The 17,970-nt window shown below is 37.0% G+C and overlaps 1 protein-coding gene across 1 annotated transcript in view; it reads left to right on the forward strand.

Annotated features, from left to right (window-relative positions):
* Positions 1 to 17,970, forward strand: part of TAOK1 (TAO kinase 1) — a 146,189-nt gene that overhangs the window by 110,845 nt on the left and 17,374 nt on the right. The window contains exons 14-19 of the mRNA XM_055319146.1: positions 1,185 to 1,421; positions 3,340 to 3,468; positions 7,202 to 7,405; positions 10,061 to 10,300; positions 14,616 to 14,828; positions 16,988 to 17,170. Of these exons, the coding sequence (XP_055175121.1) occupies positions 1,185 to 1,421; positions 3,340 to 3,468; positions 7,202 to 7,405; positions 10,061 to 10,300; positions 14,616 to 14,828; positions 16,988 to 17,170 (1,206 nt within the window). The remainder of the gene's footprint in view (positions 1 to 1,184; positions 1,422 to 3,339; positions 3,469 to 7,201; positions 7,406 to 10,060; positions 10,301 to 14,615; positions 14,829 to 16,987; positions 17,171 to 17,970) is intronic.

Consider the following 17,970-nt stretch of genomic DNA (forward strand, 5'->3'; position numbering starts at 1 on the left):
CTCTCTTTCCTCTCTGCTCGTGCTTTCTCTTGCTACCTCTGTCTCTGTCTCTCTCAAATAAATAAATGGAATCTTTTTTTTTAAAAAAAAGTAGAATTTAGTGATTCATCACTTAAATATAACACCCAGTACTCATCATAACAAATGCCCTCCTTAATCCTCATCACCCACTTAGCCTGTCTCCCAATCACATCTCTCCATCAACCCTTAGTTTGTTCTCTGTAAAGAGTCTCTTATGGTTTGCCTCCCCTTCTCTCTTATTTCCCTTCCCATATGTTCATCTGTTTTGTTTCGTAAATTGCACATAGGATTGAAACCATACAGTGCTTGTCTTTTTGACTTATTTTGCTTAGCATAATACACTTTAGCTCAATCCACATTGTTGGGAATGGCAAGGCTTCATTATTTTTGATGGCTGAGTAGTATCCCTGTGTGTGTGTGTTTGTGTGTGTGTGTGTGTGTCTATGTGTCTGTGTGTATATCATGTCATCTTTAACCATTCATAAGTCGATGGACGTTTAGGCTCTTTCCATAGTTTGGCTATTAAATTTTTTTCTTTATAGCCAGTGCCTTTTGTGTCCACCAGGAAATATTTGCTTACCCCAAGATTTTGATGGTAGTCCATGTCTTCTTTTGCTTTATGATTCTGAGTTTTATGTTTCGGTCAGATGATTCTTTTCAAATTAATTTTTGAATAGAGTGATACTGGAGTTAAGGTTTATTTTTTATACAGGGAACCAGTTGTTTCAGCAGGATTTGGTAAAAAACTACTTTCCTTTTTTAAATTTTTTTCCTTTTTTTAATTGACCTGAGTTTTTGGTAGAAAATCCAGGTGACTGAGTATATGTGGGTCTGTTTCTCAATTTTATTCAATTCCTTTTATCTAGTCAATCTGTCCTTAACACCAATACTGAACTGTTTTGATTGCTAAAGTGTATGTCTTCCAACATTTTTTTCTCCTCAAGATTGTTTTGGACCTTCTTGGCCCTTTACATTCCCACATAAATTTTAGAATCAAGTTGTTTATTTCCTCAAAAGACCTGCTGGAAATTTAATTGAAAAATACTAACTGGAATCTCTTAAATTAATTGCCTGCTTTGTTAATAACAGAGTGGTCTAAAATGCTTTTGAAAGAAATGTTTTGCTTTATTTTGTTCTTTTCTGTCAATCATTTGTATGTCTAGGTTACAAGGCAAATGCAAGAACATGAGCAGGACTCTGAGCTTAGAGAACAGATGTCTGGCTATAAGAGAATGAGGCGGCAACATCAAAAGCAATTGATGACTCTGGAAAATAAGCTAAAGGCTGAGATGGATGAACATCGCCTCAGATTAGACAAAGATCTTGAAACTCAGCGTAACAATTTTGCTGCAGAAATGGAGAAACTTATCAAGAAACATCAGGCTGCTATGGAAAAAGAGGTAGCTGTTTCACTATTATTTGTTCTAGCTTGTGACCATCCCAGAATTAACCAAGATAACATATTGATGTTAGAGTATCTCTTTCCCAGAACCAAGCAAATCAATTGGAAAAACATTTACTTAACATGTATAATACCAAGTACTGGGTCTGGGAACCAATAGACATGGAATTTATAGTGTCACAGTGGGTAAGTCAATCATCTGTTCTGGCCTCAGGTACTCTGGTTATCTGAAGAGTTTGATAAATCACCCATTAGTAACTTGGTTCAGATCTCAAAATATCACTTGTGATTCCTTTCTCTGTATATTTTTTGGAAACTGTCCTTAAATTTATAGTGGCATTCTTATATCAGAGAATAATTAAAGATTATATATAGAGGGAATGTTAGAGATTACAAATTATTCATATTAAGGTTTAGCCCATTTGTTTATTTACAGATAAGAGTCATTCTACTAAATGATAAAAGCAAATTTTTTTAGTATTCTTATTCTCTGAAACCTTTTCTTATTAAGGTTTTTGATGTCCCATCAGTTTCATTTTATTTTGATAATCATTTCTGTCAAGTAAAATGTAAACTTCTCAGTAAGTTTACAGGATATCTTCAAATATGCCTGGCTAGTTCCACATTGAGGCATTAATTCATGGCTATCCTGTTCACCATTCCCCCCTAAAAGAACCATTCTCTTATAATAGTAGAGAATTTAACAAAATAATTTATTGTATAAACATTTGATTTTGAAATAATTTGGTGAAAGAATTATCCTGTTGGTCATTGAATAGTATTTTTTAATAACTTAGGAAAAGGTAGATGGTAGCATATTTAGGAAAGCAATTCATGAAATGAGATGTAGAATGTGGTTAGAATTCTGTTTTAAAAATATATATGCAAAACATATATATATATAAAATAAAAAATAAAAAATATATTTGCATGGAAAAAATTAGAAGGGCATATACCAAAATGTTTATATTGGTTATCTCTGGGTGCTAAAATCGTGTAATATTTTCCTTCTTTGTGTTTTTCTATACTTCCTAAATGTTGTACAATGATACGTGTTGCATATATCATCAGAACTAAGGAGTGCCTGGCTTGGCAAGTGTTGGAATTATGACTCATGATCTTGGGGTTGTAAGTTTAAGCCCCATGTTGGGTGTAGAAATTACTTAAAAATAAAATCTTAAAAAAGAAATTCAGTATGATACATATGTCTAACATTCAATATTTCCATATCAATATATAAATAAAAGGTCAAATTTTAATTTAAAGATGAACATATTACATTATTTTGTATACAAATCAACAAAGATAAGAAGTCATGTTCGAATTATATTTGTAGATAAATGTGTGTTTGGTTTTTTATTGGAGGGAGGACATACTCCTATTAGGTGGAAAAGAAAAAAAAGGTGAAAGCATTCTGACCCTGTACAAGATCAACATTTTAAAGACAGGTGGCTCAGTGGTTTGGCGCCACCCTTGGCCCAGGGCGTGATCCTGGAGATCCGGGATCGAGTCCCGCGTCGGGCTCCCTGCATGGAGCCTGCTTCTCCCTCTGCCTGTGCCTCTCTCTCTCTCTTCTGTCTCTCATGAATAAGTGAATAAAATCTTGAAAAAAAAATTTTAAAGACAAGTTCCATTTTATTGGTTCTCTGAAATTCAAGTAAGGATGCTAAGTACTTCAGAAACGAGTATTGCACGTGTTAACTGCCAAAAATTTAAATAAAAATTAAAAATAAATAAAAATTTTAAAGGATGCTGAGTAACAAGTATAAATAATTTGTTGGATATTCTCTTTTTGGTAATACTTATATTCATTTTCTGTTCATGGGGAAAAATATTATCCTTGGTAATGTGTATTAAACTGCTGCTTTAAATCTATCAACCTAACTAATTTGGTCCTTTTTTAACTTTTTCTATAGGCTAAAGTGATGGCCAATGAGGAGAAAAAATTTCAGCAACATATTCAGGCACAACAAAAGAAAGAACTAAACAGTTTTTTGGAGTCCCAGAAAAGAGAATATAAACTTCGAAAAGAACAGCTTAAGGAGGTATTTATTTTATAAACATTTTCTTTTCTTTTCTTTATTTATTCATAAGAAACACAGAGAGAGAGAGAGAGAGAGAGAGAGAGAGAGAGAGAGAGATTGAGAGAGAGGCAGAGACATAGGCAGAGGGAGAAGCAGACTCCATGCAGGGAGCCCATGTGGGACTCGATCCTGGGACTCCAGGATCATGCCCTGGGCCGAAGGCAGGTGCTAAACCACTGAGCCACCCAGGGATTCCCCAAGATAAATTTATCTTATGTTGTTTGTCACCATGAAATGTGTATCAGTTTGAATGAAGACATTATTATAATCAATAACTCTTCAATGGACTGAGATCCTCAATTGAGGAGCCCTAAAAAGAATCCTTTGAAAACATAAGTTATTTTATTTAAGGTAGCTTTCTTAAGCACCTATTTAGTAACTGACTGATTCGAAATAAAAATATGTGAGCTGTGGAAAAAAAGCCACACATTTCTTTCTTTTTTTTTTTCTTTTTTTTTTAATTATTTATTTATTTATTTATGATAGTTACACAGAGAGAGAGAGAGAGAGAGGCAGAGACATAGGCAGAGGGAGAAGCAGGCTCCATGCACCGGGAGCCCGATGTGAGATTCAATTCTGGGTCTCCAAGATCGCGCCCTGGGCCAAAGGCAGGCGCCAATCCGCTGCGCCACCCAGGGATCCCTACACACATTTCTTTCTTTAAAAATAAACCATTCCTTCCTGCATGGAGCCTGCTTCTCCCTCTGCCTGTGTCTCTGCCTCTCTGTGTGTGTGTGTCTCTCATGAATAAGTAAATAAAAAATCTTTAAAAATTTAAAAAATAAAGAATAAAAAATAAACCATTCCTAAAAAAATAAAAAACCATTCTTGGGCGGCCCCAGTGGCTCAGTGGTTTAGTGCCACCTTTGGCCCAGGGTGTGATCCTGGGGACCTGGGATCGAGTCCCAATTTGGGCTCCCTGCACTGGGCCTGCTTCTCCCTTTGCCTGTGTCTTTGCCTCTCTCTCTCTCTCCCTCTCTCTCTCTCTCTCTCTCTCTCTCTTTCTGTGTCTCTCATGAATAAATAAATAATACCTTAAAAAAATAAAAACAAATCATTCCTGGGGTGCCTGGGTGGCTCAGATGGTTGGTGTCTGACTCTTGCTTTCAGCTAGGATTGTGGTCTCAAGCTCCATGCTCAGCAGAGAGTCTGCATGAGATTCTCTCCCTCTGCCCCTTCCCCATTCACATGCACATTCTCTAAGATGAATAAATCCTTAAATAATTCTTTAGGTGTATAGTGCATGTGTGTGTGTGTGTGTGTGTGTGTGTGTGTGTGTGTGTGTTCATTCAAAAATAATGATTCTCAGTATAGAGGAAAGGACATAGTAGACTTTTGGTGGGGAAATTTCCTGGCAGAAGATTTTGAGAAAGGGGCACCTGGGTGGCTCAGTGGTTGAGTATCTGCTGTTGTCTCAGGTTGTGATCTGGGGTCCTGAGATTGAGTCCTGCATCAGGCTCCCTGCAGGGAGCCTGCTTCTCTTTCTGCCTATGTCTTTGCCTCTCTCTCTGTGTCTCTCATGAATAAATAAATAAAATCTTAAAAAAAATAGATTTTGAGAAAGACACCAGGTGATTCTCAAGAAACAAAACAGAGGATAACAGGGGAAGGGAAGGAAAAATAAAAGAAAATGAAATCAGAGGGAGATAAACCATGAGAGACACTTAAATACATGAAACAGAATTGCTGGAGGGAAAGGGAGGAGATTGGGGTAACTGGGTGATGGGCATTAATGAGGGAACATGATATAATGAGCGCAGGATGTTATTTGCAACTGATGAATTACTGAACTCCACATCTGAAATTAATGATGCCACTATTTGTTAACTGAATTTATAAGTAAAAAAAAAAAAATACCAGGTGATTCTCTGTGTGCCTGTATTACTCATGTCTCTTTCTGTAGTGTGTGTACATATACACCCTTATTTGAGAACTACTAATTTATCTGCTTTTTATTTTTATCTGTTTGAATATCTTATGAATTTAAGTTATAAAGAATTGGTCTCAAAAAAAAAAAAAAGAATTGGTCTCTTTCTTGAATAACAGGAAGGACCATAAGGTTAGTATCTCTGAAAAATCTATTTAGACTTAGGAAAGATGACTGATTTGTATTCTCTGCAATATTGATGGCTTTTTATGGGTTGAAAATATACTAGTGGGATCTCTGGGTGGCTCAGCAGTTTAGTTCCTGCTTTCAGCCCAGGGCATGATCCTGGAGTCCCGGGATTGAGTCCCACATCGGGCTCCCTGCATGGAACCCACTTCTCCCTCTGCCTGTGTCTCTCCCTCCCTCCCTCTCTCTCTCTCTGTCTCTAATGAATAAATAAAGTCTTAAAAAAAAAAAAGAAAATATACTAGTATTAATTTAACATCCTAGAGTTTGCCTGGGTATATGATGAATGTTTTCATCTTGCCCAATACAAACATGTTTTCATGTAGATAGTTATTGAGATGATACTTAAAATGCTATAGAAAAGCATTGTTTTTTATTTGTTCATGGTTATTAATGCTTAGTATTAAATACCACTTCTAAAAAAGGTCTCTATTCTCCCATGGTTTTGTCGATTTTCCATTTAATTTCCAAGTCTTTTGGGACGCCTGGGTGGCTCAGTGTTTGTCTGCCTTCGGCTCAGGTTGTGATCCTATGGTCCTGGGATCAAGTCCTGCATCAGACTTTCCCTAGGGAGTCTGCTTTTCCCTCTGCCTGTTTCTGCCTCTCTTTGTCTCTCTATGAATAAATAAATAAAATATTTTTAAAATAATAATTTCCAAGACTTTTATATTGAGTACATCCATAATCTTGCCAAAAGCTTGATTTTTAGAATGCTAAAAACCAAGTGAGACATAACTGTATTTTATTTTTACTTTTTTATTTTTATTTTTTTAAGATTTATTTATTTATTCATGATAGACAGAGAGAGAGGCAGAGACACAGACAGAGGGAGAAGCAGGCTCCATTGCCGGGAGCCCGACACAGGACTCGATCCCAGGACCCCAGGATTGCGCCCTGGGCCAAAGGCAGACGCTAAACTGCTGAGCCACCCAGGGATCCCCCCATAACTGTATTTTAGCCTTAATTTTAATTTATATATGATTTCTACCGAAAACACTATCTCTGTCTCTTCTTGGGAATGATTTAAAGAAAGATGTTTTACTTCATTTACTTCATTATGTATTTTTGAATCATCATAAGTGTAACTGTGCAAAGCCAAAAGGTATGCATGTTTTCTAATGTACTTTTATCTTTCCCTGTCCTAATTCACTGGTAACTCAAGAAGAAGGAAACTATTACCTGCCTCCTGAAGGTCAGTGCCCTGCCTGAGCACTAGAGAGGATACAAGTTAAATAACGTGTTTTAAATTTACCAGCTACCGGGCAGTCCCAGTGGCGCAGCGGTTTAGCGCCGCCTGCAGCCCAGGGCGTGATCCTGGAGACCTTGGATCAAGTCCCACATCAGGCTCTCTGTATGATGCCTGCTTCTCTCTCTGCCTGTGTCTCTGCCTCTCTCTCTCTCTATGAATAAATAAATAAAATCTTAAAAAAAAAAAACCCTCTTTAAATAAATAAATAAATAAATAAATAAATAAATAAATAAATAAATAAATAAATAAATTTACCAGCTACCAAATTTTACAGTAACTGTATTCATGTAGTCAATTTTTATGTATTTTAAACTGAGTTTTTATTTTGCTAGGAACTGAATGAAAACCAGAGCACCCCCAAAAAAGAAAAACAAGAGTGGCTTTCAAAGCAGAAGGAGAATATACAGCATTTCCAAGCAGAGGAAGAGGCTAATCTTCTTCGACGACAAAGGCAATACCTAGAGCTAGAATGCCGTCGCTTCAAGAGAAGAATGTTACTTGGACGCCATAACTTGGAGCAAGACCTTGTCAGGGAGGTATGTTTGACAATGGTGTGATATCAGAAGTAGGTCTGCTACATCCCAGTTGCAAGGCCTTTGCACTCATAATTCCCTTGGCCTAACTTTTTCTTTCCCAGATATTCAATCCACATGGCTTGCTTTCTCATTTTATTCTTCTTTCTACTTCTTTCTTTTACACATACACACTTTCTGGGGGAAGTCTCTCTCCCCAGCTAGAATGGAAATTATATGAAGCCACAGGTTTTATTCAGGTCTTTGTATCTCTAGTATCTGGCCCATAGTTGGATATAATATTAATATTTATTTAATAAATATTAAATCATGAATAATGAAGGAAGTATTAATTTTTAAATATGAGAAAATTAATTGGATAATTTATGCCTTCTGATCTGAAGTGAGTGCCATGAATTGTGTGTTACCATTTAACATTGTTATAATCATGTAATTATTAACTAGGCAAATGTGGAAACTCTCATCACAATGAAAATGATTATTTTTATTATCAGGGACACCTATGAACATAGATAAATTTACTTCCAAGGTGGCATAAAATAAGCTTTAAATATAGCACAACTGTTCAAATTCAGTAATAATTATTAGAATTTCGAGTTAAAACAGTTGTATCAATTAGATAAGAATAATTTAAAAGGCTGGTAACATGGAGAGTTGGGCAGTGTTGATAAGTATAAACTAATACTGCCTCTTTGGAGCATAATTCAGCAATAGCTTTTTTATTTATTTATTTTTAGAGAGAGCATGAGGAGGGTAGGAGCAGAGGGAGAGATAGTAAGACAATCTCAAGCAGGCTTCACACCCAGTGCAGAGCCCAACCCAGACTTGATCTCACGACCCCGATCAGGATCATGACCTGAGCTGAAATCAAAAGTCGGAGGCTTAACTGAGCCACCCAGGTGCCCCCAGTGGTAGCTTGTAAAATTTAATATACACCTATATTTTTACCCACCAAATCCACTTCTGGAACTGTATCTTAAAGAAATAATAATATGATTATATGATGCATCATGCATGAGTATTGCCTGAAAATTTACTTAAAGCAAAAGAATGGAAAAATTATAGAATTGTAAAGCAGAAGCTTACTATTGAAACTTAAAAAGTCCTTTATGTACTGATCTGGTTGGAATATATGTCCATTATATTTTTAGTTGAAGAAAGCATATTACATGCCTATAACATATATTGGTATTCAGTATTAAAACTGTATGTTTTGTATAATAGACGTGTCACAATAAGCATGGGGGTAATTTTGGGAAGCTTTTGCACCAGACTGTTGGCCTCTGGAGAAATAGTTTGCAGAGGCAAAGGAGGCAACTTTGATTTTGACTGTGGGGAGTGGGGGGTGTACACTTGTTGTTTGTTTGTTTTTTTTTTCACTTGTTCTTTTTAATCTGAAAAAAATGTATCAAGCATGATGTGCTCAGTATTATTCTGAGTGAGGCCTATTTATGAACTTATTTCATCCTCACATTATATCTATGAAATAACTATATTATCTCCATTTGAAAAGTGATGAAGCTGAAGCAGAGAGTTTAGTTTTTAATTTAATATGATCTTTTTTTTAAAAAAGATATATTCATTTATTCATGAGAGACAGAGAGAGAGAGAGAGGCAGGCAGAGACACAGGCAGAGGGAGAAGCAGTCTCCCCACCGGGAGCCCAATGAGGAACTCTATCTCAGATCCCGAGATCACAACCTGAGCTGAGGGCAGGCACCCAACCACTGAGCCCACCCAGGCATCCCTAATTTAATCTTTTTAAAAGATTTTATTTATTTATTTGTCTGTTTGTTTGTTTATATTTATGAGAGACACAGGCAGAGAAATAGGCAGAGGGAGAAGGAGGCTCCCTGTGGGGAGCCTGATGCAAGACTCGATCTCAGGACCCCACAATCATGACCTGAGACAAAGGCAGATGCTCACCCACTGAGCCACCTAGATGCCCCTGAAGCAGAGTTTAAATGACTCACCCAAGGATTTGCTGCTCATAAACAGCAGAGCTAGGATTTAGAATACAGACAGCCTCAGGGCACTTGGGTGGCACAGTCAGTTAAGCATCTGACTCTTGATTTCAGCTCAGGTTGTAATCTCAAGGTTATGAGATCAAGCCCCAAGAAGGCTTCATGCTTATCTCGGAGTCTACTTGGGACACTCTCTCCTCCCTCTCCCCCTCCTCCCTGCACGGATGCACTCTCTCTCTCTTTCTCTGTCTCTTTCACAAATAACTAAGTCTTTAAAAAAAAAATAGAATACAGGCAGCCTAGCTCTACAGTCTATGTTCTTAACCACTACACTATATTGGGTATGCTCCTCGTAATATACTCTTAAAAAATTCAAAGGATGACTTTGAACCCTCTTCAAATATAAAAGTAGGAAACAAGAAAGAAAGGAAAGAGGGAAGGACAGTAACCTCTCGAGATAGATTTGATAGCTTTTAAGGTTTTTGCATAAAGCAGTGTTAGTGAATAGTAAATGAACAGGATTTGTGCTAATTGTTGATTTACTACAATAAATATTATGAAACTCTCATACTTACTATGTAGTCATTATTGAATCAGAGAATTACATCTATTTCCTGGTTATTCTGTTTCTTAGGATTTTTTTTCCTGGCATCATACAACAGTATTATTCCTTTGTCTTTTGTGTTATGGATTAGGAGTTAAATAAAAGGCAGACTCAAAAGGACTTAGAACATGCCATGCTACTGCGACAGCATGAATCCATGCAAGAACTGGAGTTCCGTCACCTCAATACAATTCAGAAGATGCGCTGTGAGTTGATCAGATTACAGCATCAAACTGAGCTGACAAACCAGCTGGAATATAACAAGCGAAGAGAACGAGAACTAAGGCGAAAGCATGTCATGGAGGTTCGACAACAGCCTAAGAGTCTGAAGGTACCTTTAACCTAAAGTTCTTGATAAAAAGGAAGAGATAAAAGGCATTCATGTAAACAGTAAAGGTCTAAGACAGAGGTCTGACATAAAATGAATAGACTTTTTTCTTTTCATTTTAAGAATATTTGGTTAGTTTTAATGTGGAGTGTCCATAGCTGTAGACTTTTTGCTTATGTATTTCTCAGCAGGAAAACTTTTAACTGTGAGATGTGCCATAAATAAGAATCAGAATTCTTATTTTAAATGTACCCAAATGTCCAATGCTGATATTACAGTTAACATGTCAACATGCTAACCTGTAGTCTTCTCTCTGCTGTTCCAAGTAATATTAGCACATCAGAGTAGAGCAAGCTGTTATATAGCCTTCCCTCACAAAAAGAAGTAAAGACAAGTATTGGTGATATATAATACCAAAGGACTTTATATTTTATACTTACTTTGAATACAGGAATTCATTTACATAGTATGAAATTTGAAAGATACCAAAGTGTATTCTGAAGATTTCCCTCTTCCCTTGTCTCTCTAGCCAGTTGGTCTAGCCCAGAGTCAACCAGAGCAATTCCAGGAGGTTTTCAAATTTTATAACTTGTAATAAATATTTGAATGAATACAATCACATTAATCTTAGTGAATAAAAGCAAAACCATCCACTGCATAGGCTGTAGTTTGGTACCTCAATTAATTTGTTTATGTCTGCAAACTTTAAACATTTATTTACATCCAATAAGGCCCATATCCCACAGTATTTCCTTTTTAAACTTTACGGCTTTTGGGCAGCCCTGGTGGCACAGCGGTTTAGTGCCACCTTCAGCCCAGGGTGTGATCCTGGAGACCCGGGATCGAGTCCCACATCAGGCTCCCTGCATGGAGCCTGCTTCTCCCTCTCTGCCTCTCTCCCTCTCTCGCTCATGAATCAATAAATAAAATATTTTAAAAAAAAACCCTAAATGTTAAATAAGTAAATAAACTTTACGGCTTTTATTTGATAATTTAACCATAAAACTGTTCTTTGGGCAGCCCCAGTGGCCCAGCAGTTTAGCACTGCCTTCGGCCCGGGGTGTGATCCTGGAGACCCAGGATCGAGTCCCATGTCGGGCTCCCTGCATGGAGCCTGCTTCTCCCTCTGCCTGTGTCTCTGCCTCTCTCTGTGTGTGTGTGTCTTTCTCATGAGTAAATAAATAAAATCTTTAAAAAATAAAAATAAAAATAAAAATAAAATAAAATAAAATTGTTCTTTGTCTTTAACTGTCCTGAACTGAAGTGAAATTCATTAACAGGGGTAATCTGTGTTAAAATCTAGAATCTATACTGTATCCAATTGTAACTCTGATTCCCATGCAACTCCATTCTAATAGACTATCTTGAATGAAATATAGAAGCAAAATTAAGATGGTTTACCCTTTACTTGTGAACTGGGGTAAAATTTTACTTTGTTATATCTTCAAAATAATTAGCATCATTTAGATTAGCTTATGTTGACTCCCCATGTAACTTTCATTAGTCATTGCTTAGAAAAATTGGAATTATAATGATTTTTCAGATTTATTTTGTCTTTGTAATGAAGAAAATATATACTCTTGTGGCTACAGAACAATTTCCCACCAAAAGATTTTTTAAACATGTCTGTAAGATTAATTATTGTTATAAAGTCAACAGTACCCAGAAGTAAACCAAACTGAAAGCTTGTTAGTTTTCTATAGTCATACCATAAATCTAGTATGATTGTATTTCTCTAAGACTTGAAATAGGTGGTTGTTTGATGTTTAAGCCTTCCTTTCTGTTTCCTCTTGTTGGAACCTTTTTGGTTTGAAAGCTTGTAAACACTGTATTTAATTTATGCAGATACTATACAAAAAGCGAGGAGAGCAATAATATCTCGCAATCATACTCAGACTTTAAATGATTTAGAATGCCTCCTTTGATGACCAGTGATCTCAAGATTTTCCATAAAGGAAATTGTTCTGTTACTTTTGTAGGGAAGAAAATCATGATGTTCCTCTGAATTATGTATATCCGTCTCCTTGCTTAAAGAAAATAGTCTATATTTTAACTCCCAAGTCATCCCATTTTTATTTGCTTAAGTCTTAATAGTTGTGTCTTCCAACTTCCTTCAAGACTTTAATGGGGGGATCCCTGGGTGGCGCAGCGGTTCGGCGCCTGCCTTTGGCCCAGGGCGCGATCCTGGAGACCCAGGGTTGAATCCCACATCGGGCTCCCGGTGCATGGAGCCTGCTTCTCCCTCTGCCTATGTCTCTGCCTCTCTCTCTGTGTGTGTGACTATCATAAATTTAAAATAAATAAATAAATAAATAAATAAATAAATAAATAAATAAATAAGACTTTAATGGGGAGTAGGGGGACTTTAGTTTGAGCACTTATGTAAGTGTGTCATTTCTGTAGAATGAGTTGGGTAATAAATACGTATTGCCTAAATACATTTCTTCATCTGCTATCCAGATAATAGTGTTAAATGAGTATAAGTCAAGAGAAACAACTGTAACTTTGTTTTTGTTTTCACTTGGGTTAACTATTGAGGGATATAGTTTATTCTTAGGTATAAGTGTTAACTCTTGTTGAAAAAAAATTTTCAAGTTCTTTTTTCTCTTTAGGCTAATGATATGGAATGATTATAGTTTTCTTGATAGCATATTTTAAAAATAAGAACTTTTTTTTTAAGATTTTATTTATTTATTCATGATAGACATAGAGAGAGAGAGAAGCAGAGACACAGGCAGAGGGAGAAGCAGGCTCCATGCCAGGAACCTGACGTGGGACTCGATCCCGTGACTCCAGGATCGCGCCCCGGGCCAAAGACAGGCGCCAAACCACTGAGCCACCCAAGGATACCCAAAATAAGAACTTTTAAAAGAGTGAATGTTATACAGAGACAGGAGAGAATGTCTAAATTTAATTGTTTCATTCCTAGCTAACTTGGAAGAATTTTGTTAACCAAGGACAGTATTTAAGTGTAGTGCTACAAAGCATAATTAAACCCAGAGTTTCTCTTTCTAGTTAGACAATTCTTGACCCTTCACAGAATAAAGTATTATGACTATGATCTAGTGCCTCAGTTAGTATGAAATATGGAAAAGTCTATTTGATGTTGTAGTATTACAAGGGGTGGTGAATAATAACTAGTTCCTTGACAAGTATTTTACTTTAGTAATATGTACATATGTTGCATACTGAAGCAACTAATCAATATCTGGCAGTATTTACATTAAGGTAAAATAATTTCAAGTGTAGGTTCTGCCTTAGTGGAGTAAATAAATATATTCTCACTTACAGACTCAATATACTTTCTAGAATTATATCTCATCTTATCAAATTGTGCTAAAACCTGAGTTCATAGAATAACCTGTGATTAACAAAAATTAAAGCCAAAACTGTCTCTGGGCTCAATTATTTTATCTCAGAAATATTTATGTAGGGTAGCCCAGGTGGCTCAGTGGTTTAGCGCTGCCTTCGGCCCAGGGCGTGATCCTGGAGACCCAGGGCGTGATCCTGGAGACCCGGATCGAGTTCCACATCGGGCTCCCTGCATGGAGCCTGCTTCTCCCTCTGCCTGTGTCTCTGCCTCTGTGTGTGTGTGTGTGTGTGTGTGTGTGTGTGTGTCTCATGAATAAATAAATAAAATCTTTAAAAATATATATTTATGTAACTTATGTAGCTTATCACTCCCAAGGAAGTTGTCCTCTCCCTTGCCCCATAACTTTTGTTTGACCTTTAAAAGATGAGTTAACCTGACTGACTTTCAGGTTTTTGCTTATGGTATTAAAGCATAAACCATTACTAAGTGTGTTTCTACCTAGTTTCAGATAAAAAGGATAATTAACTATAAATAACAATATTAGTCAGTTACTAATGCCCTGCTTTTGTGGGATCTGTTATACAGTATGTAGTTAGAGTTAAGATTATTATTAAAAGAAATTGAAGCAAAGTGTCTCAGATATTGTCTGGCTACTAAATGCATGAGAAGAAATTTAATTTTCTGTCATCAATATACATGGTAAAGCTAATTTTAATATTTACTTAGGTCACTAAATTTCTAACAAAATAATAACTATTGCTTTAAGTCCTGTGATAAGTGAGATTATTGATATTTTAATTTTTTTAATTAGAGCTTTTGTTTAAAAAATGCATGGAATCTAGTGGTGTGACCCAATAGCCAAGTGCAAAAGTAACTGCAACCTTATGATCTGACCTTTTTGTTTTTCTTCTCCTGTTTTCCTGGTAGCATTTGTTTTAATGTAAGCCTAAGGTATACCAAATGCCATATATTAAAAATTACATGCATCTATTTTTTTCTTCCTAGTCTAAAGAACTCCAAATAAAAAAGCAGTTTCAGGACACCTGCAAAATTCAAACCAGACAGTATAAAGCATTAAGAAATCACCTATTGGAGACGACACCAAAGAGTGAGCACAAGGCTGTTCTGAAACGACTCAAGGAGGAGCAGACCCGGAAGTTAGCCATCTTGGCTGAGCAGTATGACCACAGCATTAATGAAATGCTCTCCACACAAGCTGTGAGTTTGTTTTATTTAGGCAAAATAAATTTAGTTAGTGTTCCTTTCCCTTCTACAGCAATGAAATCCCAGCAATTAAAATGCTAATTAGAAATGATAGTTCTGGGCAGCCCGGGTGGCTCAGCGATTTAGCGCTGCCTTCAGCCCAGGGCCTGATCCTGGGGACCTGGGATTGAGTCTCGTGTCAGGCTCCCAGCATGGGACCTGCTTCTCCCTCTGCCTGTGTCTCTGCCTCACTCTCTCTCTCTCTCTATGTCTCTCATAAATAAATAAATAAAATCTTAAAAAAAAAGAAATGATAGTTCTCCTGCAGCTTGGGAAATAGTGGTGATGGTCCATAGTCTTCCTGTTCTAAGCATTGCTTGGAAGCATGCATGTGGATATAGAATTCTCATTGATACATTTAGACCTGAAGTTTTAAACAGGCTCTCTACCAGTGCTCCTCAGGTGTTTAGCACTTACCCCAATAACATGTCAAGATTGGAGCAGCAGCCTTGTTAGGTAGTAGGCAAAAAGTAGGACTGTATTTGGAATTCAGATGGTCACATTTAAATACAAATATGAAATATTTTTAAAGACGCCTGAGTGGCTCAGCGGTTGAGCGTCTACCTTTGACTCAGGGTGTGATCCCAGATTCCTTGGATGAAGTCCCACATCAGGCTCCTTGCATGGAGCCTGCTTGCTTCTCCCTCTGCCAGTGGCTGTCTCTCTTTCTGTGTCTCTCATGAATGAATAAATAAAATCTTTAAATAAAAAACATGAAATACTTTTAAAGATTTATTTATTTATTTTAGGGAGAGAGTGCAGGTGGTAGGTGGGTGGAGAAAGGCAGAGAGAGGGAAAAAAGAAGACTCCCTACTGAGTGTGGAGTCACACTTATGGCTGGATCCCATGACCCTGATACCATGACCAGAGCCAAAACAAGGAGTTGAGCATTTAATCAACTGAGCCACCCAAGGACCCCAAAATATTTTCTATATAAGTTTTGTAAACATTTTCTTAAAGGGCCAGATAGTAAATATTTTAGAGTTTGGAGGGCAGGAGGCAAAATTGAAGATACCATGTGGGTACTTATATAGCCATTTAAAAGGTAACTATTTCAAATGTAAAAACCATTCTTGAGGTTCCTGGGTGGCACAGTTGTTTAAGCCTCCAACTCTTGATTTTGGCTCAGGTTGTGGTCTTGGGGTCATGAGATTGAGCTCCCTGTCAGGCTCTGAGCTCAATGAGGAGTCTCCTTGGGATTCTTTCTCCCTCTCCCTCTGCACCTCCCTCTCGTGCTCTCTCCCTCTTTCTCTAGGACAAATAAATTTTTAAATTTTTTTTTATTTTATTATATTTTTTTTAAGATTTTATTTATTTATTCATGAGAGACAGAGAGAGAGAGGCAGGCAGACATATAGGCAGAGGGAGAAGCAGGCTCCATGCAGGGAGCCCAATGCAGAGCCCAATTGGGAGCCCAATCCGGGGACTGTGGGATCACACCCTGAGCCAAAGGCAGATGCTCAACCGCTGAGCCACCCAGGCGTCCCAATAATTTTTTTTTTAAGATTTTATTTATTTATTTGAGAGAGAGAGCACAGGCAGGGAAGGAATCGAGGGAGAGAGAGAAGCAGACTCCTCATTGAGCAGGGAGCCTGATGTGGGGCTAGATCCTGGGACTCCAGGATCATGACCCTAACCAAAGGCAAATGTTAACCAGCTGAGCCACCCAGGCTCCCCAAATAAATAAATCTTAAAAAAAAAAAAAAAAAAAAAAAAACCGTTCTTAACTAGTAGAGTGTATAAAAAAGTAAAAACAAAAAAACCCAGGCAACTGCCCAGATTTGGCCAGCAGGCTATTTGCTGGTCCCTATGCTATAGTTATTTCTATTGGATAGAAAGTATTCAGAGTCTTATATCATCTGATCATATTCTAGATTTTTCTTAAGAAAAATGTGGTTTTTAAGGCATCCTCCAGAGAGCTCATGATAGTTTTATCTTCCTAATGCCATCAGTTATTACTAGGCCTTCCTTTTCAGAGATGTTTACTCCGAGGCATGAGAGAGAAAGAACAATTGTGTATCCTACAAAAGAGAATAGTCTGTCTTTTCTCACCTCCTGTTTTCTGTAAGGTAAGGGATAGATAACTCACAGGATATTTTCTTTCTCTCTTTCAGCTACGTTTGGATGAAGCACAGGAAGCAGAGTGCCAGGTTTTGAAGATGCAGCTGCAGCAGGAACTGGAGCTGTTGAATGCATATCAGAGCAAAATCAAGATGCAAGCCGAGGCACAACATGATCGAGAGCTTCGAGAACTTGAACAGAGGGTCTCTCTCCGCAGGGCACTCTTAGAACAAAAGGTATAAGTAATACGAGGAAGGTAATTGTGCTAGTGTTTGCTTTCAGCAGAAGCATTTTATAAATATTTTTTCATATTGTTAGGTGGCATTAGATTGTTTTCACAATACTGTGCTTCCTTAATTCTAGTTTTGGTAGTGTTTTTCTTTTTCTTTAAAATTACTGATTCAGTAATGAACCTTATAATTATTGAGTACTAAACATCAAGGGGAAATATAAGTAGTAATTGCTAGAGGAAGGAATATGGAATTATATGAATTGGGAGAGAGTAGCTCTAGCATTGTGATTCTCACTTATTTTATGTACCTCACTCTAGGGAGATTGGAGAAAAACTTGGGATAGTAAAGAAAAAGAATGTTAGTCATTGCCTTATTTATCTTTACTTATTCTTTGTCAGATATATTAAAGAATCGAACTAGAATCCCCAAATTCATTTCATCCTTTAAGATAGTAAAATTGTGTGTGTGAGTATGAGTGTGTTTGGGGGGAAAGAATGATGGGCAGAAGATTTTTAAGACATTAAAGAGGACACTATTTGTTCTTAGAAGCATAGTTGATCCTTGAACAATGTGGGGGTTAGGGGCTGTGACAACCTGTCCGGTTGAAATTTGCATTAACTTTTCTTCATGTATAAAAGTGACCAAAAGCCTTACAAATAATATAGTCAACTAACACATATTTTGTATGTTATATGTATTACCTACTGTCTTCTTACAATATAGTAAGCTAGGGAAGAGAAAATACATTTACAGTATTATACTGTATTGGAAAAAAATCACATGTAAGGAGAAACATGTAGTTC

This window comes from Nyctereutes procyonoides, unplaced genomic scaffold (genome assembly GCF_905146905.1).
Source record: "Nyctereutes procyonoides isolate TBG_1078 unplaced genomic scaffold, NYPRO_anot_genome, whole genome shotgun sequence".
In the NCBI taxonomy this organism is placed as follows: Eukaryota; Metazoa; Chordata; class Mammalia; order Carnivora; family Canidae; genus Nyctereutes; species Nyctereutes procyonoides.